Source organism: Argopecten irradians, chromosome 6 (assembly GCF_041381155.1).
Source record: "Argopecten irradians isolate NY chromosome 6, Ai_NY, whole genome shotgun sequence".
In the NCBI taxonomy this organism is placed as follows: domain Eukaryota; kingdom Metazoa; phylum Mollusca; class Bivalvia; order Pectinida; family Pectinidae; genus Argopecten; species Argopecten irradians.
Genome location: NC_091139.1, coordinates 39,052,967 through 39,074,396, shown reverse-complemented (window position 1 = coordinate 39,074,396; position 21,430 = coordinate 39,052,967). Strand labels below are relative to the sequence as shown.

The window sequence follows — 21,430 nt, the reverse complement described above, 5'->3', positions numbered from 1 at the left end:
ATGCTCTAAAATTGGACTATCACTGAAATAAATAAATAATAGTTTAGGTTAGAGAAGATTATCTCAATAGAATCCATCAAGATTTGTAGGAGGGCAAAGGCATATATAAAATATTGAACAAGACAGCTAAAACAATATTAGTTGACATTATCACCACCACTCTCAGGGACATTTGTTTTTAACATGACCTTAACCTGATAATGTATTGGATTTTACCGACCTTGACAATGACCCTGGAGGCAGCCTCAATTCCATATGTATTAGCCATGGCGTGAATGTCATTGGTGTAGAGTTGAGAGATATCAAGTATATCAGAATACTTGTAGATTTCCTGAAGAAAAAAAATTGGATTAATCTTAGAATTTCTCTCTCTCGTTATTTTGCAAATTAAACAACAACCTGTGTATTATAGTACATTTTGAATATTTAAAATGTACAAAGAACCAAATTCACACTTCACATTAGTACACAATGCAATGAAAAGAAAAAGAAAATGATGATTTTCAGTACGCATAGAGAAATGTATATTATTTTATTCGAATAACCAGAGGTCATGCAAAAAGTTGATGCAAATACACAGAGTTGAAAAACAAAGATAAAGAAAGAAACCAGAGATCCCAGAGGGATCATGGTGTCCACCAAAGAATGACCTAGGTTTAACAATGGAAAAAGGGATCTTTGAGACAGATCCCTTCAGTACTTTCTGAGAAATAGCTGTAACAAACTTCAATTATCAAAATCCAAGAGGGCGGCCTGGCAATCATCTTGTTGACTGATTGGTCCGCAAAATCCAAGATGGCGTCCTATCGATAGGTCCAAAAATGCAACATGCACAACTAGGGACCTAGGGGAACTGCATGTGAAATTTGTGACAGATCCCTTCAGTACTTTCCGAGATATAGTGGAAGGACGGACAGACGATGGACCATGGACGAAAGGCGATTTGAATAGCGAAAGGAGATCATCAGATGGTTGGCTAAAATATTCGGGACTGCAGAATTTTATACAAAAAAACGAAATATTTGAATAACCGTTATTTGATTAAGTGGAGTCCTCTGTATATAGAAACCTAAGCAAGAAATAAATAAATACCACTCTGCCATATGGACCACAACAGGACGTTACAGAAGAGAAAGGATATGACACATTTGCGCAACACTAAATGCCCCCTCCATTTTTGTGGTGGGGCATGAAAATACCTGTAATTATCTCAAATTTGAAATTATATACCGGGTAATGAGAAGTGTGCCAAAATTTTAGTTTTTATGGGCTATCTACATAGCAGTTGCTAACAGTTACAAAGTACTTATTTCCACAATGTACCCTACTCCATGCACTTCTGATAACTCTTAGCATTTTTAAAACAACATGATTTTCTTTCCGTTTTCTTTAGAGATACTACTGTATCAAAATTTAATGAGAATTTTTCACAATTTCCACACAAAAACGCAGAATTCTCCCCTGACAAGAATCGTAGCATGCTGTACCTGTATGTTGATGCCGTCTGTCTTTAGGTGGAGCTCTCGTCTTTCTTCCCCCATCTGCTCCGTTAAGAAACACTTGTTGATGCCCGGTATCTGGTGGACTATGGTAGTCTTGACGTCGGCCTCCAGAAGGGACGAAATATCTACTTTACTATTCTGTATTCCAAACTGCAAACAAATAAAATCAAATAAGAACTGTATTCAATAGTTCCATTCCATTTTTTTTTTAGTGAAATAGAGGTATCAATTGGGCAGCAAATTGGGTTTATTTGGATTGCAGCATCAACAAATTCATGATTCTTGATGTATCAAAATTTGAATGAAATTACTTGTAGACGATGTCCTGTAACCTTAGTGAATACTAAGAAAATAATTTGTACGGGACAAAGAAGTAATTCCAACCGTGTGGACAAAAAAAATTGCCAAATTTTCGAGGCGATTTGCCCCTTTTATCAAGACACACAAAACGAACACGATTACATAATATGATGCCAACTATATTAGGTAATATGATGCGAAATAATTTGTAGATTGATTTAAGAGTGTGTCTGATGGTATGACTTACCTGAAGCTTTACTTGACACCATTCTTGCCTTTTCTGATCAAATTTATATTCATCAACATTCTGAGCTTTTAAGACATTCTGCAGTAAAATTAGAAATTGTTATAAGACACTTACCTTGTATCTATTTCTAATTATCAAAGAGGAGGGCGTTTAATAGATCAAAAAATGCAATCAAATGTTGTTAGTTTATTTCTTAAACATTGTTAAACAAATCCAAAGTACATTCAATTGAACATTGTATATCATTTAGCTTAGCTCACTGGTAATATGTTGACATGTGTATAGGAAATGACATGTTGACTGTCAACTTCTGGCTAGACATTGTAATTAGCTCATGACTCTGTTCTCCCAGATCACTTCCAATTTGTCAGAAAATGTGAAATAAAATGAAGCATTAGTTATTTTGATTCATAACAGTCACATCACTATACCTTGCAATCAGCATGTGGCGGAAACCATGTGGGTAACAAAGCTGCTATAATGCGATTGTTTACATGTATAAATTTTCACAGATTGACTTTGATTTAAACAATGAAATTCTCCACATACGTTTATTCTCATGCTCGCGGAGGCCATGTCAGTAACAAAGTCGCCATAATGCGATTGTTTACATGTATAAATTTTCACAGATTGATGAAATTCTCCACATACGTTTATTCTCATGCTCGCTGTCATCTTGTTAGTCGTGTGTAAGACATTTCCACCCTCCCCTGTACCATCCTCCACAGAGAAGCTTGTGTCATCGTCATCATCATCACTCTCCTCGTCCATGGTAACTTAAAATTAAGATTTATTTTTAGGATACATAGGTCATATAATTGCTTTCATTATATACTATACACAATGTCATGTAGTTTACAATTAATATTTTCAACGGCCATTTTATTTATCGATAAAAAAAAATCTTTCTCAGACTGTAAATTCTAGTTCTCTATAAACTTTATAGATCTTTTATTGTGTTAATAGTGTTTATTAAGTTAGAATTATATTTTTAGCATGTTCAGTACAATATCACAAAACCAATCACTTTTAAACAGAATCAATCACAGGTATTGTAGTAAATAATTGACATATATCAGACTACATAATCAAGTATAAATTGAGAATTTACACTAAACTTCCAATACAATTCTGTAAGAATTTCTCAGACTTATTTTGTGATACAAACAGCAGACACTAAGTGTCCTATTACCAACGCTTGTCATGCTTTGCTCCAGTTTTTGTTTGATGTTTATTTAATACCTTGCTCATCCAATTCCTCAGGCTTTGCATCCTCTTCATTTTCATCATCATCATATTCTTTCTCTTCATCATGTCGTTTCTTTTCTTTGTCGGCTGCTGCGTTACTTTCCTGAGCCATATCCTCAATGTCCGAGTCTTCCTGATCACCGGCATCATCTTCCTTTGGTTTTTCCACACTTTCCTCCTCCGTCACAGGTTTCTTCAGCATCCTCCCCGATGTAATGACTCTTTAAATCAGAGTTGTAAAGTTAATTTCATTCCTTAACACTTCTCAATGTTTAGCTGATTTCGAGATTCATTTTTATCAGGAAACTCATCCAACAATATTCATTTATTTTCTTGGCAAAATCTATCAGAAAATAAATAAAATTTATGGCATAAAATAAAATCAAATGTACTTTTTATCGTTGTTGAATAAATATTTTTCATTATATCATTAATGGTTAATCTCTATCCTAAAGAAAGGTTTAGGCCAACAAACAATGTGAACTTGTTACAAAGCCTTGTGATGACCAGCCATGCAAAAGATTTCATTCCTAAAAGAGGATCGAGATATCCCTTTCTCTTACACCAGACTGGGATATCTGGAATTTTACTGGTGTGAAATTTTTGTATCTCGCCCTAGGGTGAAGACAAGCTACACAAGATCTGTACACGTGATCAAATAGGGTAAGAGAAATAGAATCATTCACCCTCTTTGGGGAAAGACAGATCTCAACCCTCAGGATAAGATTCTTAAGCTGTCAAACACTTAGCAAAGCATCTTAAATATCTTACCTCTCGGGTTGAGATTCTCCTGTCTCATCCCAAAGGGGGTAAAAGATTCTATTTATCTACTCGATAGCTTCAATAAGGTCAAATACGTCAGCCCTACCTGGTTTTTCTTCCATTTTCTGCCATTTTCTTTTTGATGAGAATAATGATCTTCCTGATATAGGTCTTCTCTATGAAGGCAAGTATAGAGGCTGGCGACACGCTCAGACGTTCTCGATACAACTTATAGGGTAGGAACTTGAAATGTATGTCAAAGACTCGCTTTCTCTGGCTGTAAATATTGAATAATCAAAATACATTATAAATGTAACATGTATGCTTAACACTTGTAACTTCAGAAAATATGTGAATGAAAAAGTGTGGGTTAAGATAATGAGAATACTATGTCTTTGATAAAGGTTCTTGTATTTGATGGAATTGATACAGATTTGTTAACAATTTATCAAATTTACCAGCTGGTAAGATAGATCAATATTTGTGAGAACAAATGAAATGAAATATCTGTCCTCTGTACAGATCAAGAAATACTTCAACATACTTTAAAAGATTATTTTTTTATTTGAACATCAGTAAAGAGTGAAATAGCTACAAGAAAGTAGATTATACTGAAAGAAGTAGGAATTGGATGTAGCATAAACAAATATATTTATGGATATTGTGGTCTGTAAAAAGATGAACTTCAGGTGAAACTTCTAAGTCATGAATTTAGAGGACGTACGTAATATGATTAATCTGCAATTTATTTTTAATTATGACATCCTTGAACCATATCTAATGAAAAAAGATGAACTTACGCCAGGGTTCTGCCTTTGATGAGTGTGTATTCTGTGATAGTGATGTCTTCAAGAACCTAGCAATAGAAAACAAAAAACATAAAATACACAGTAAAATCTTGTTATCAGGACGATGGATAAAGCAGAACAATACTGTTTGTCATCTCACTGCTATTTAAGTATCTAAAACAAAAATCATTTTTATTTTTACAATGTCAACTTTGGTTTGAAACCAACTTTAAAGATGTCATACCTCCCCGAGGGTGACCTTGTTGAAGAGTGTCTGAACACTCTTGGCTTTCTGCCGAGCATCAGGAGTAGGGTACACTGGGATGTCCATGGCGGGTGTCTTTATATTGGCACTGGCTACCATAAGGATCTCCCGCAGACGTGGAATTCCTAATGTGACGTTCATCTCTCCTCGCCCAGCAAAATGAAAAGTGTTCAATGTCATCTGGGTGGAGGGCTCACCAATAGACTGTGGGGTAGAAATTTCGGTATACATTGTATTATTATATTCATGTTTGGGTTGCAAACCATAAAATTGACATATTACATTAGGTAAGTTATACAACGCAATATCTGCAGAGAGAAAAGAAATGTTGTTTCAAGAGCTCTGTAGTCATTTTATGGATAAGGCCTTACAAAAAGTCTGCATTTTTGGTTTTCTTTTATTATTTATTGAGTGAGGATTCAATGTGAATTTTCTACAAACTTATCACTATGTATATTAATTTTGTGAACTAAACTCATGGGTGGCCATGGTAGCTATTCTGTGTGTTATAGTACAATTTATTTTACATATAATAAGTACTATCAATACGAAAGGGCTCCTACAGCTGTTACATATCCTGCTTACCTGAGCACAGAGGGCCCCTACAGCTGTTACATATCCTGCTTACCTGAGCACAGAGGGCCCCTACAGCTGTTACATATCCTGCTTACCTGAGCACAGAGGGCCATTACAGCTGTTACATATCCTGCTTACCTGAGCACAGAGGGCCCCTACAGCTGTTACATATCCTGCTTACCTGAGCACAGAGGGCCATTACAACTATTACATATCGTGCTTACCTGAACACAGTGGACCCCTACAGCTGTTACATATCCTGCTTACCTGTGCACAGAGGGCCCCTACAGCTGTTACATATCCTGCTTACCTGAGCACAGAGGGCCCCTACAGCTGTTACATATCCTGCTTACCTGAGCACAGAGGGCCCCTACAGCTGTTACATATCCTGCTTACCTGAGCACAGAGGGCCCCTACAGCTGTTACATATCCTGCTTACCTGAGCACAGAGGGCCCCTACAGCTGTTACATATCCTGCTTACCTGTGCACAGAGGGCCCCTACAGCTGTTACATATCCTGCTTACCTGAGCACAGAGGGCCCCTACAGCTGTTACATATCCTGCTTACCTGAGCACAGAGGGCCCCTACAGCTGTTACATATCCTGCTTACCTGAGCACAGAGGGCCCCTACAGCTGTTACATATCCTGCTTACCTGAGCACAGAGGGCCCCTACAGCTGTTACATATCCTGCTTACCTGAGCACAGAGGGCCCCTACAGCTGTTACATATCTGCTTACCTGCACAGAGGCCTACAGCTGTTACATATCCTGCTTACCTGGCACAGAGGGCTGTTACATATCCTGCTTACCTGGCACAGAGGGCCCCTACAGCTGTTACATATCCTGCTTACCTGAGCACAGAGGGCCCCTACAGCTGTTACATATCCTGCTTACCTGAGCACAGAGGGCCCCTACAGCTGTTACATATCCTGCTTACCTGAGCACAGAGGGCCCCTACAGCTGTTACATATCCTGCTTACCTGAGCACAGAGGGCCCCTACAGCTGTTACATATCCTGCTTACCTGAGCACAGAGGGCCCCTACAGCTGTTACATATCCTGCTTACCTGAGCACAGAGGGCCCCTACAGCTGTTACATATCCTGCTTACCTGAGCACAGAGGGCCCCTACAGCTGTTACATATCCTGCTTACCTGAGCACAGAGGGCCCCTACAGCTGTTACATATCCTGCTTACCTGAGCACAGAGGGCCCCTACAGCTGTTACATATCCTGCTTACCTGAGCACAGAGGGCCCCTACAGCTGTTACATATCCTGCTTACCTGAGCACAGAGGGCCCCTACAGCTGTTACATATCCTGCTTACCTGAGCACAGAGGGCCCCTACAGCTGTTACATATCCTGCTTACCTGAGCACAGAGGGCCCCTACAGCTGTTACATATCCTGCTTACCTGAGCACAGAGGGCCCCTACAGCTGTTACATATCCTGCTTACCTGAGCACAGAGGGCCCCTACAGCTGTTACATATCCTGCTTACCTGAGCACAGAGGGCCCCTACAGCTGTTACATATCCTGCTTACCTGAGCACAGAGGGCCCCTACAGCTGTTACATATCCTGCTTACCTGAGCACAGAGGGCCCCTACAGCTTTTACATATCCTGCTTACCTGAGCACAGAGGGCCCCTACAGCTGTTACATATCCTGCTTACCTGAGCACAGAGGGCCCCTACAGCTGTTACATATCCTGCTTACCTGAGCACAGAGGGCCCCTACAGCTGTTACATATCCTGCTTACCTGAGCACAGAGGGCCCCTACAGCTGTTACATATCCTGCTTACCTGAGCACAGAGGGCCCCTACAGCTGTTACATACATAATGCATCCTGCTTACCTGAGCACAGAGGGCCCCTACAGCTTCACCAGGTTCTGCTAAACACTTCATCATCTTCCTTTTCATCATAGTGTTAAACTCGTCCGGTCCCACAGACTCATCCTTAACAGCCTGTAAATACCATCCTTAAAATTAACTTACTTAAATGTCAAAATTAGACGTAATCCCATAAATGTGAAAGCCTACATGTCTAGGAGTCACTCCACTAGTACAGTTTATAGAAGTGGTGGATGTAACCAGCATTCTGAGTACTGCTGAAGTAATATATATCGCCTGCTGATCCCCGCAAGATATTATAGCAACCTTAACCTTTTAACACACAATATAATGAAACTTAAATTAGCTCCAGATATTTGGTAGCTATAAGCTGTGAGGTGAAGTAATGAAGAAAGAAAGCCACTTGAATCCAGACAATGTTTTTCTATAAATAGCAAAAGTGGCCTTGACTGTCTTAATAGATATTTTGATTCTTTAAAAGTATAAGCAATATGGTGGAAACCAATAAAGATGGTTTTTGAACTGTCATACAAAATATATAGATAGAGAATAATCTACCAGAAACTCAACTTAATTTTAAAAGCTTTGTCATTTAAAAAAAATAAGGCTTTTCCAAAATAGTTATATTACCTTTTTCAGTTCTTTTTTTGCATAGTTCTTCACTACAGCCTCAAACTTCTCAGAGAAGACACCGCCATGTTGGTAGGGGAAATAGAGAGCCATGGCCGGGTCAGGACATCGTTCACAGTACTTGGAATATCTGATGAATGATTTAAAACAATGACTCATGTCATAGTTGACATCACTTTATAATGTACCTCAATATCATGAAACCATCAAGACAATTTGATAACCTTTGACCTCCATGACCTTTTTGAGTAATTGAAGTTGGTACAAGAGTATTCCTTGTTTGTTTTGAACTTTTTATATAAAATCAAAGACCTGAACAAGACACGACCTTTGAACTTGAGCCAATGTCTGTCTCATAGAACTGTCAAGTTTTTTTCTTTTTTTAAATGATACATATTTACAAAAGTGATTTTCATCTATATCTTTATTTCGTATTTGTTATCATATAAAAAACTGAAACAATTGTAAATACTACTGCTACAGATAATCATTACAACAATTATTCACATTTTCCAGCAGGAAATGGTAATGTATCACTTTAGATTGACAGACAGAAGTATACATGAGCTGGATGTATTATGTAACAGTACAGTCAAACCTGCAATAGCGGACACCTCTATATAGCGGACATAGCATACTTTACTACTAACTTTTGTTTTGCCTTGTCATCAAGAGCTCGCCATTCATTACACATCAAACATGCTCCGATAGTGCGACCATTTTTGTCCAAAGTATTGTCGTGTGATGCAGGCAGTTGAGATTCGTTGCAGAAGTTGAGAAATCCAGATGTTCTCTCATTTATATAATTCTTCTTTTTGGCATTTTTCCTCCATTTCATAATCTGAATATCAATTGAACATAATGTAAAAAAATATTTCAAAATCATCATGCAGCATCAGATGTAATTAACATCTTTTATGATTTTTAGGATTGCACTAGTCAATTTCCTTTGAAATGGACATAACTTGGTATACTGTAAACAAACTGATTTTCAGGACGACTTCATTCCGGGTTTTCATTTTCGACTGCAATTTAATGACGATTTGATTTTGCAATTGACAGTTTTTAATTGACATGCAGTTGAACCATTATCACAGCGATTTATTTTTGCATATGTATGTACTAATTGTCTATGAAGTATAAATAAGTTGACCAGTTTATAGCATACAGATATAGTATAAATAATTTCTATGGTTAATAAGTCTGATATACCTCTGCATGAAAATTTACAAATATTATTAAGTACATATATTTAAGCTGAAATAAAAACTTTGGTATCTGAATTATCTCCCCTGAAAGGAACTGCCTATAATGTTTAATAGTTGTTTACTTTTTTGGTCCACTTGCGCACACTTTTGTCGTTAACATCCTTCTGGTCTGTGTTCTGTACTGTCAGTGCTGACCGGTTATCCAGGAGAAATGGGTACATCTTCGGGGTTATAAACCCGGTCTTTGATATGTCTAGTCCATCCTCACCATAGTAAAACTGACAACAAAACACTTCTTTATAAGCATGGGCAAAATAGGATTGTTAAGACAGGAGCCATAAGGCTTCCACCTCTATAAGGTACCGAGCAAACACATAATTAGACGCTTAGGACGGGGCAGGGGGATTTTTTATAATTATATATGTAGTTTTTTTTTTTCCTACAGCAATAATTACCTCTAAACATAATATTTTGTGTTTTAAAAATAAAGCTGTGTTGCAAAATGTAGGCATTTAATATTAAGGAAATAATACTAAATTAAACTCTTGCGAATATTTCTAAATTTACAATAATCAAACCACTAGCCCTCCACCTTTTGGCTGTAAGTTTGAGGTCTTACCTATTCCATCGTACATATTACAGAGTTATTTCCCTTGTGGGGTTGTATTCATTATTTTGTGTGCAGAATTCATGATGTTTTCACATAAAACTCTGACACTACCTACAAGGGCAGATAAATCTGTGAAATGCAAATACAGAATAGTGGATAAATGATCATAGCTGACAATATGGCCGTAAAACTTATCTGCCAATAGTTACCTGGACAATGCTGCCATCACTGTCCCTCACTGTCAGGTCGTAATTAACATACACTCCCTCTAGATGTTTGACGAGACATCGCTGTAGGTATCCACTACGACTGGTCTTCACAGCTGTATCGATGAGACCCTAAACACAGCGGATAATCACAAATATACATCAAAGGTATTCACTTCTGCATCATAACCTTTTCACCCTTTTAAAGTTTTATATTCTTTCAAGTGCTATTCTGTAGTTTTTAGGGGTTATATCAATTCCCAATTATCAAAAATATATTGTTGATTTCTAAGATTATTGACAAGGCAACAGGATAGAACTTCAGGTAGAAGATAAACCTATAATGAATAGGAAACAAAGACACAAACTCCCTCACAAACAGACTTATTGTAATGTCATCTTAGACAGCATCATATCTTTTTAAAGGATATGTTTGAATATATTATAAGTAGAGTACCCTGTGCATTTATTTGCTCTATTGAATATTTTTGGTGACATTGAATTTAAGCTATTGTCATGATATTAATGTTTCTATGATTCACCATGGATGAAACAAAATTGTGGCTGGTCAAAATAATTTTTTTGAGAGCATAAATAATAATTCTTTGTATGGTTATTCTATATTTATTCCTAAATGATTGCATTGACTTCAATGACATCATCACAGATGTTGTACGTATCACTAGATTTCTCTTTAGGAATAACTACCAGAAATTCAAATCTGTGTCTGATCATTAATACAGTTATAGGTGTATCACAGCAGGTACCTTCTATGACATCAGTAAAGACAAACCTCTCGTCCAGCCATACAATGGAAGAAGTACTCCTGAGGCCTGATACCAGTAAGGAATCGGCCAGACACAAACCCTCCAGCGCGAGGTGACGTATCGTAGGCCATAAAGGACGGTAATGTTTTCCCACTCAGCATAGGTCTGGGACGACGACCTTCCAACTCTATCTGGCCGAGCAGACAGGATATCTGCATGCAGTTCACCTGTCAGTGTACAATATGAAATGTAATATAGGAATAGAGACTTCTTTTTAAGTTTAAGTGACTATTGAGAAATACCCCGCCTGTTTTTTGGTTTTCTCATTAAGATAAGCAAAAATACATATGTCAGAATGTGATATAGAACACAAATACTTAAATATCCCATGTAAAGTATATTTTGAATATAAATCTTCATCTCTGCATACATTCAAAGAAATAATTTCCATATAACCATGGAAACCCAATTGACATCTAGATCATGGTAATAAATTTGCCAAATCAAGAGACATAAACAATGATTTCTAAGCCAATGTCATCAGTTTGAATATTACTTAATCTCAGCATGCAATTTGTATCTATGACCTTTAAACTGATTTTAACGACCAATCAGCTTAACTCTTTCTGTACCGTTATCGATTTTAGCGTCTGTCTCATTGTCGACTATAGTGGACACTTGATATTGAAGTTTTTTCTTCAAAGTAAATTTCCCATTATATTCAAATTTCTAATGCAGCGATATATGAAAAGTATTTTCAGTTCCAAATAAATGTTTGTGATGCTAAATAAATTTGATTTTGATCATGTTTTAACGCCAGAGGATTAAGATAAATCAAACAGAAGTTATCATCATCAACAAATGGCGGTTTATTGCACCTTCACTCCAGATTGCAATATCAAAATAAAATCTTAATGTGGGTTTTAAATAATTCATAAGATTATTTCCAAGTAAGTTTTAATAAATGATTGCACTAAATTAGCACAAAACATTTGGACGTTTTGTCCAGCTGTACATTTTCTTGGGGACAAGACTAATAATTACTTCCAATATGGAATCCAGAAAGAAAACAAAGTACGGAAAGAGTTCATAGTACTTACAGATGATCCCTTGGCTCCTGATTGGACCATTAGTTGTAGGTTATTCTTGGGAAATAGTTTTTCTAATCCTTTAGGCATACAGGCTCTGTAAAAGACATAAAGATTGTAATAATTGATACAACAAATATGATGTAGAGAACAAACTAAAACAGGAGCTCGGGGGGAGCCTCGCACCCTTCCATAGAATGATCTGATGTAGAGAACAAACTAAAACAGGAGCTCGGGGGGAGCCTCGCACCCTTCCATAGAATGATCTGATGTAGAGAACAAACTAAAACAGGAGCTCGGGGGGAGCCTCGCACCCTTCCATAGAATGATCTGATGTAGAGAACAAACTAAAACAGGAGCTCGGGGGGAGCCTCGCACCCTTCCACAGAATGATCTGATGTAGAGAACAAACTAAAACAGGAGCTCGGGGGAGCCTCGCACCCTTCCAAGAATGATCTGATGTAGAGAACAAACTAAAACAGGAGCTCGGGGGGAGCCTCGCACCCTTCCACAGAATGATCTGATGTAGAGAACAAACTAAAACAGGAGCTCGGGGGGAGCCTCGCACCCTTCCATAGAATGATCTGATGTAGAGAACAAACTAAAACAGGAGCTCGGGGGGAGCCTCGCACCCTTCCATAGAATGATCTGATGTAGAGAACAAACTAAAAACAGGAGCTCGGGGGGAGCCTCGCACCCTTCCATAGAATGATCTGATGTAGAGAACAAACTAAAACAGGAGCTCGGGGGGAGCCTCGCACCCTTCCATAGAATGATCTGATGTAGAGAACAAACTAAAACAGGAGCTCGGGGGGAGCCTCGCACCCTTCCATAGAATGATCTGATGTAGAGAACAAACTAAAACAGGAGCTCGGGGGGAGCCTCGCACCCTTCCACAGAATGATCTGATGTAGAGAACAAACTAAAACAGGAGCTCGGGGGGAGCCTCGCACCCTTCCATAGAATGATCTGATGTAGAGAACAAACTAAAACAGGAGCTCGGGGGGAGCCTCGCACCCTTCCATAGAATGATCTGATGTAGAGAACAAACTAAAACAGGAGCTCGGGGGAGCCTCGCACCCTTCCATAGAATGATCTGATGTAGAGAACAAACTAAAACAGGAGCTCGGGGGAGCCTCGCACCCTTCCAAGAATGATCTGATGTAGAGAACAAACTAAAACAGGAGCTCGGGGGAGCCTCGCACCCTTCCATAGAATGATCTGATGTAGAGAACAAACTAAAACAGGAGCTCGGGGGGAGCCTCGCACCCTTCCATAGAATGATCTGATGTAGAGAACAAACTAAAACAGGAGCTCGGGGGGAGCCTCGCACCCTTCCATAGAATGATCTGATGTAGAGAACAAACTAAAACAGGAGCTCGGGGGGAGCCTCGCACCCTTCCATAGAATGATCTGATGTAGAGAACAAACTAAAACAGGAGCTCGGGGGGAGCCTCGCACCCTTCCATAGAATGATCTGATGTAGAGAACAAACTAAAACAGGAGCTCGGGGGGAGCCTCGCACCCTTCCATAGAATGATCTGATGTAGAGAACAAACTAAAACAGGAGCTCGGGGGGAGCCTCGCACCCTTCCATAGAATGATCTGATGTAGAGAACAAACTAAAACAGGAGCTCGGGGGGAGCCTCGCACCCTTCCATAGAATGATCTGATGTAGAGAACAAACTAAAACAGGAGCTCGGGGGAGCCTCGCACCCTTCCATAGAATGATCTGATGTAGAGAACAAACTAAAACAGGAGCTCGGGGGAGCCTCGCACCCTTCCATAGAATGATCTGATGTAGAGAACAAACTAAAACAGGAGCTCGGGGGAGCCTCGCACCCTTCCACAGAATGATCTGATGTAGAGAACAAACTAAAACAGGAGCTCGGGGGGAGCCTCGCACCCTTCCATAGAATGATCTGATGAGAGAACAAACTAAAACGAGCTCGGGGGAGCCTCGCACCCTTCCATAGAATGATCTGATGTAGAGAACAAACTAAAACAGGAGCTCGGGGGGAGCCTCGCACCCTTCCATAGAATGATCTGATGTAGAGAACAAACTAAAACAGGAGCTCGGAGGGAGCCTCGCACCCTTCCATAGAATGATCTGATGTACAGAACAAACTAAAACAGGAGCTCGGGGGGAGCCTCGCACCCTTCCACAGAATGATCTGATGTAGAGAACAAACTAAAACAGGAGCTCGGAGGGAGCCTCGCACCCTTCCAAGAATGATCTGATGTAGAGAACAAACTAAAACAGGAGCTCGGGGGGAGCCTCGCACCCTTCCACAGAATGATCTGATGTAGAGAACAAACTAAAACAGGAGCTCGGGGGGAGCCTCGCACCCTTCCACAGAATGATCTGATGTAGAGAACAAACTAAAACAGGAGCTCGGGGGGAGCCTCGCACCCTTCCACAGAATGATCTATGTCAGTCAAATAAGATCTTTTCTCTCAAAGTGTTAGCAAACAAATTTTCTGGGTTGATCTCAATATGGAATTGGCACAATTAGGAATCAAAAACAAACCTAGTGTACATGTGAAATGTCAGAAAAAATAATTTGGTTCTATTTGAGATGAAACAATAATAATCTTCAAATTAAAAAACTAAAGAAATTATCAGTTAATGCTGACAATGCAAGTTTAAAAAGTATTCAATGAAGATTGGAATTGTTTATTACCTCGTATTTGACATATTTTGGGATCTAGCTGACAATATTACTTCAATGAAACCTTGTCAGGTGAGTCCAGTGTTTATTGTTAGTTTGACAATATTACCTGCTATTAGAATTTTAGAGCTTTACTTTATAATCAAAATGGATCTCGCCTGTGGAAAAAAGGTATGTATCCATTCATTACTTTTTACTGAACTCTATAGATATATCGTCCTTGGAAACTTTGTTTGAGAAAACCTTGAACGTATTAACCATTTTATTCTTATGGCACTACCTCTGGTTACACGTAAATACGTCTTGAGTATATTGTACATCTAAAGCCAGTCAGGTGTTAATTGTTACACCTTGAACAGCGAGGGTTTCGACTGATTGCTTGTGTGTGTGTTTCACACGCTTTATATATGGACGATAGGTGTGTAGGGGTAGTCTAAAAAATGACTTTTGAAGAAAAAAAACACTTCATTTTTTTTTATCTCAAATGCATACTTTTTAACTTGCATTGTCAGTTTTAAAAAGTCCATCATCTGATAACTGTGGGATAAAATAAATATAAATGCTGTTCACCATCTGATACTTACTTAACTATGGCATTCTGAACCTCATCAGTACGTGTTTTTGTACTGTGGTCCAACATCTGCAGCTCCACATCATCTGAACTGTAGTGAGCTTTCTTCATTGCCCTCAACAAAGTGGCTGAGTTGGCTTCTTTGTCCAGTGTCAGAGCTTCTTTAGCAGAGTCATCTCCACAAAGTGTAGATTCCTCAATAGCTTTTTTTCTCTTCTTATCTGCCTGAAATGTTATGAAAGAACTCATCAACACTGATTAAAACAAAACCCAGAAATAATCCTAAGCAGCTTGTGAATGAAAACTCTTTCAAAACTATGACCATTATCCTGAGGAACACTGCATGTATACCAATATCAATTAAAATTGGACAATTTCAAAATTTGGATCCTCTCAGAGATAATAACAATTTTCCTGTTCAGTGTATGAACCTTTCTGTTGGTTTATAATCTTAAATCTCGCCAGTCAACAAGTCAGTGTTCCTTGAGAAGTATATGGGTGATCATGAGGACACTCAGCAAGACTCCAAAAGGGTCATAGCCAGATGAAAACAGGCAAGCCAGAGTGAATTCAAAGAGATTAATTTTCCCCTAAAAGTTGATAAGCAGCGACTTACTGGTGCTGTTACCAGGATATCTTCTACTCCTAGTGTGAATCCTCGCATCATCTGCAGGAAGTTGGTGAACAGCCGTCCAAAATAGGTCAACAATTTACCTGCTATCCCACCCCCATACAGCTGTAACACATACAGAAGAGACGTCAGTCAGACAACATACAAAGATATGATATCAGGCCTCAGAATCATGAAACAATCTTAAGTCCAAAACTGTCTAAAGTTTAAATTTAGCCAATCACAGATGATGTTACATAAAATTACATCATATGTGATTGGCTAAGTCTAAACTTAAGTCTAAGATTGTTTCATGATCCTGGAGCCAGGTCAACAAATACAATTTTTAAACATACTTCGTAAATCTTACTAAATAACTATTGTAGATCTATATTGGTACAGTCAAATCTGTCTATAAAGACCACCCAACGAAAAACAATTGTCTCTAGCTAAGTGGTCTTTATACACAAGTCCAATTGTTTTAAAAGTGACCATGAGGAATCATGAGAAAGTGGTCTTATTAAGCAGGTGGTCTTTGTACAGAGGTGGTTGCTAAGATAGGTTTGACTGTAAGTATTAGAGAATGATTTTACCTCATAAGAGCAGTGTACCAGTCCGTATGGGGTTGGTCCGTAGTGTCCCTTATCTAGTACTCCACACAGGAGCTCCCCACCACGGATAACCACCCAGCTCTCTCCCATCTCCTCCGCTACCTCTTTGGGCAGGTCTACGTTGGGATCAGAAGTCAACCAACTCTGGTGTACAGAATAACATACAATTAATCGCGTCTGTCATTATAAAAGGTATAGCATCTATCATGCCCTCTGGCTCTGACAACGAACAATCACAAGGCATTAGTTTCAAGATATTTTTCAAATGAATTTGCTAGACATACATTGGATATAAAGAATGCCAATTTTTCTTAGTGTTTCCACTACAATAATGTACAACTTTGATGGACAGAAAACATTTAAATAAAATAAATGAGTCATGAGATTGTGCTCAACTGTTCATGCTATCTAATCCTTTGTCTGGATGTGTTTATGATCAAATAATTACAGACAAAAAAACCAAGGTATGTTTTTTCAATATTTGCCGAGCCTTGTTTGATGCTTCAACAAATTCCAATTTCCACTGACATTTGGTAGACATTTATAATCAAAGCTAAATTACAATCTTTAAAATGAAAGTAGATATGGAAATTCCTGTACCTTCTCTGCGATCTTGGATTTACCGATTAAATTCAGGGCTGCCTTACCAGGTGGTATGGTATTCAAAATAATTGTAGAAAGAACCTGAAATACAGAATGTCAAACTAAAGAAAGAGCAACAAAGGCAATGCCCCTCATAATGTGCTATAGTAATTTGGTATAAACTTGATTATGTTTCAACGGTAACCGGAAAATTAAAAAAAAAAAGAAAAAAGATTTATCTTTGCTCTGCTTTCTATGTTTTCCTGCTGCTATTGAAACATACACATAAGGAAATTACACTGGAAATCTTCAAAACCTCTGCAATTATGCTTTTTATTAATCCCAAAATTTGAATCTCCCTTTTAAACTGGTATCAATGGAGAGCTTACATGTAATATACGAGAGAACACAAAGAAACTTTAACTAAAATCGAAAGATGGTTGCCGGTCGGTCATCTTGTTTTTGGATTAGTACTTAAATCAAAGCTTGGGCTCAATGGATTCCTACATCTGCAAAATATTATGGAATGGCTGAATTACAATATAACTTAAAAAAAATTTAATTTCACGTTCTTTGTTCAAAACCATTTTGACTCGCGAAAATAACTAACTATACAGTATTGACTTTTAATGATAATTTTTATATGACCACATACCTGTTTGCCAGACCACAATTTACAGGGTTTGATGATCGAGGGGGGTAATGTCTTCACCAGGCCTTTTATGTCCACTAGTGCTGAGAATACCAGTTGACAGTACTCTTGTCTGTGAGCATATATACAAAGATTTGTTTTCAATGGTTGTGCTTTTATTTCTAATAATATTCAATTTTATTTATGATTTGAACTACAGTAAAACCCCTATAACTCGAACAGCAGGGGACAAGATCAATAATTCGAGGAATACAGGGTATTCGACTCATCCGAGGTTGGTCATGATCGATCGTTGACAGTCAAAATGTCCGGTTTCTCTACGACAAACAATGCATTGCAATGACATTTTAATTACCGTAATTTCAGCATTTTTGATTTTTTATGAAAGTGTTTTTTGATAGCAATATCAAGTTGAAAAAAATATGTATTACATAAAATGAGGGTTTGAAAATACTGACGGCAAAGTAAATCAAATGTAAACGATCGTCAAACGTGGTACAAAATACCATATTGGTTCAAACAGACAATGTGTACAATTTCGATGATTTAATTATCAAAAATCATTTAACACATTTACAAAATAAATACACACTATAAAGTTATTAACCAGCATAGTTACGAACAAACAACGATACCTATGTCTACCTTGTAAAAGCGTTAGGTTACACGTGTTCACGAGGAAAGTTACGAAAATACAATATGCGGGAAAAGATACGGAACACGCTGATAAAAACGAACATGGGTCAATGTGATTTGTACTTAGCACTATCAAATTTTGGTATCGTTTATATCTTTTGAAAAAAACCAACAACACTGAAATAAAAAAAAATTGAACTTATATAGGAAGTCGGACGTCAGCGATTTCTTCCGACTCTTTTGTCATTTCACAATGCGTACTTTCTATTAACACGAATCAACATCTTCCGTATTTTCGTATTTAAGCGAAAATTATTACGAGAGAGACATCGATTATTTAATGCCTTTTCTTAAATAAAGTTTGCATCAAACAACGACTGGCTATCGTGTATGTAGGTAATACTGACACCGTTAATCCCTTAATTACCGAAAGGCTTGATACGACACCTGTATAAACACAGGTCGTGAGCTATTATCCGTGACGGTCAGTGCAGCCAGGTGTGACACAGGTAAAAAAAATATCAAGGGCCGAACACCTGTTCGACGAATATATGGGTAGATACTATGTATTTGCTGAAACGGGGATATATTTCTGTTCGAGGAATAAAGGGGTATTCGAGGAATAGCTATTCAAGCTATCCGGGGTTTTGTTACATAGATTATATAGGGACACGGTCGGGACCGTACGACCAGTTTGACGAATAAGGGGTATTCGAGGAATCCTGGTTCGAGTTAGAGGGGTTTTACTGTATCTACATGTATAAAATATACATTCCAAGTGGGACATTCATAATAAAGATTAGAAATTTCTGTAAAACAATGAATCCATATCAAATTGGAGCAATTCAGAATGATAATCATATTGTACAGATGATTAGCAAACTTTAAAGAAAAAAAAACCAAAAAATTAAAAAAAATACAAATACCTGGTAAAGAAGCGGCCTCGGAGTGTGATGTTGACCCCCGACACCATATGGTCCTGTATCAGTCCAGCTAGAGGTGTTCCATCCTTAGGAACAAGATACTGGAAGTCTGTGCTGGCTAGATAATGAGAGATGGCAATGCATCAAAATCATTTCTTTCAGATACTAGCACAATCACTGAAATAGGACCATCTCAATATTGACTCTATGACATATTACATACCAAAAATACAATGACATACCTGTAGTTTCATTTTTGGAAGATTGTCAACGTAATAAAAGGCAGAAATACATGCATGATATACATGTATATCTACTTGTTCAGTTTTTTCAAAGTACATGAATATTTTAACAAGTTTAGCACTCATGATGAATTTGCATATTCATAAAATTCACAATAATCGCACAGTGCTGTATCAATACATAAAGAAAATACAAACTAATACCATAATGTTTTGATGTAAAATTTCTCAATATTTATATGAGCATTCTATTTACAGGATCATGGTCAATTTGAAATAAAAATGTATATGGATTGCAAAAGACATTTAACTTTATATCTTTGATGTGATAGAATGAAATCATCTTATCAAAGGAAATCAGACTAAATCAAACCTATTGTGTACGCTTCTGATCTGGCCAATTCATTCTGTGGAAAATGTGCATTCATTTCATCTCCGTCAAAGTCAGCGTTGTAGGCCTTGCAATTTGCGTAGTGGAGTCTCAACGTTTTTTCTCCCGGTAGCACTCTTACCTACATCAAATACACAAATGATGTTACAAACCTCCTACCAAAGTCACCTGCACTATACAACTTTAATTTGAGTGTTCAAGTTACATGTATTGGAATACGAATTAAAAAGTTTGGCTGTCAAATAATAATACCTTCCAGTGATTGTGACATCATATTTTGACATGATTTTTGTGACTTATACAATTTTTCCCTACCTAGAAGGTGTAACAAAGAAATCACAACACGTAGGGTAGTTCATTAAAGCCCAACTCAATGCTTGTAAAGGGTTGGGTATTCATGAATTCCAATAAAGGGTTGTAATTTCGTCGTTACACCCTCATAGTTATAGGGAATGAATCTATTTCTAACATATGCAAAAGAAAAAGATGAGATAATAGCCTTAAAAGAATCATTTTCACCACAACATGAACATAGTTTCATCGACTGCTCATCAATATTGATGACGTCATCAACAATACATGGTTACACCGTCTGGAGTCAATGATTATTTTTTAGGTTCAAGACCTTAGCACACACTATCTGTCATACCCTAAGAGTTGCTAAAGGGGTTGACACTGAAAGAAACCTCTCACAGCTAAAACAGGTGACAAATCAGTGAATACTGGGAGAAATTACTGGATGATGAATTTAATCAACAGTAAATCATATTTTACCCATGTTGCATATGTATCTCAAAATTCCCAGGGTGTGGGGGTTATAGAAGATCAAATTTGTTATGCTATTGGCTGAGACGTTAACCTTGTGTGCCTGGATACTGGGGCGATGGAGGGTCGGCTGGCGGTTCAGTAACATCACATCTCCGTTCTTTAAGTGGCGATAAACCTAAATATAATTACAAATGCAATGAATTAATTTACCTCAATACTTTATGAATGTGCTCTGTACAAGTGATATCTAACTGTGGCAATCAATAGTTAAAAGTTTTCTATTGAGACAAAAACTTAACAAATAATATGCAAAATCTTATGTCAAATGTTGGCTGTTGGCATATCTCTGTCTGACATCAAAATACGTATAAATTAATTATACATCTTTATAAATAAACTTAATAATTCATATGCAAAAAGTTTGAATAAAAAATTCAGTGATATTTTTACATACATTGGACACTGTACATTATACAACATACATTGGGTACCCTACATAATATCATTAAACATTGGGGGAGTACATCATCTATGCTCCAGGGATAACTCTCGTTATATCCACTCCTGGACTATATGCCATAGTAAATCTTTAGGTATTTTAGGAAATAAACAGACCAATAACAGGCCTATAGGCTTCCTTTGAAATTACAGAGCAACGCCAAACTTCAAAGCCATATTGAATAACATGCTGAAAAAGGACCACACTAAGTGCCTCATCTGTTGTCTCA

General features: G+C 37.7%; 1 protein-coding gene across 1 annotated transcript in view; it reads right to left on the bottom strand.

The window, feature by feature from the left end:
- LOC138325833 (DNA-directed RNA polymerase I subunit RPA1-like) overlaps window positions 1–21,430 on the bottom strand; it is a 44,063-nt gene that overhangs the window by 1,241 nt on the left and 21,392 nt on the right. Inside the window, exons 11-33 of the mRNA XM_069271770.1 lie at window positions 20,794–20,877; window positions 19,917–20,055; window positions 19,305–19,419; window positions 17,746–17,854; window positions 17,109–17,192; window positions 16,491–16,652; window positions 15,904–16,023; window positions 15,301–15,512; window positions 12,057–12,141; window positions 10,983–11,183; window positions 10,193–10,321; window positions 9,496–9,651; window positions 8,816–9,006; window positions 8,166–8,295; window positions 7,539–7,649; window positions 5,092–5,316; window positions 4,860–4,915; window positions 4,166–4,336; window positions 3,292–3,518; window positions 2,701–2,825; window positions 2,050–2,127; window positions 1,488–1,652; window positions 221–331 (exon numbers count right to left, since the gene is read on the bottom strand). Of these exons, the coding sequence (XP_069127871.1) occupies window positions 221–331; window positions 1,488–1,652; window positions 2,050–2,127; window positions 2,701–2,825; window positions 3,292–3,518; window positions 4,166–4,336; window positions 4,860–4,915; window positions 5,092–5,316; window positions 7,539–7,649; window positions 8,166–8,295; window positions 8,816–9,006; window positions 9,496–9,651; window positions 10,193–10,321; window positions 10,983–11,183; window positions 12,057–12,141; window positions 15,301–15,512; window positions 15,904–16,023; window positions 16,491–16,652; window positions 17,109–17,192; window positions 17,746–17,854; window positions 19,305–19,419; window positions 19,917–20,055; window positions 20,794–20,877 (3,186 nt within the window). The remainder of the gene's footprint in view (window positions 1–220; window positions 332–1,487; window positions 1,653–2,049; window positions 2,128–2,700; window positions 2,826–3,291; window positions 3,519–4,165; window positions 4,337–4,859; window positions 4,916–5,091; window positions 5,317–7,538; window positions 7,650–8,165; window positions 8,296–8,815; window positions 9,007–9,495; window positions 9,652–10,192; window positions 10,322–10,982; window positions 11,184–12,056; window positions 12,142–15,300; window positions 15,513–15,903; window positions 16,024–16,490; window positions 16,653–17,108; window positions 17,193–17,745; window positions 17,855–19,304; window positions 19,420–19,916; window positions 20,056–20,793; window positions 20,878–21,430) is intronic.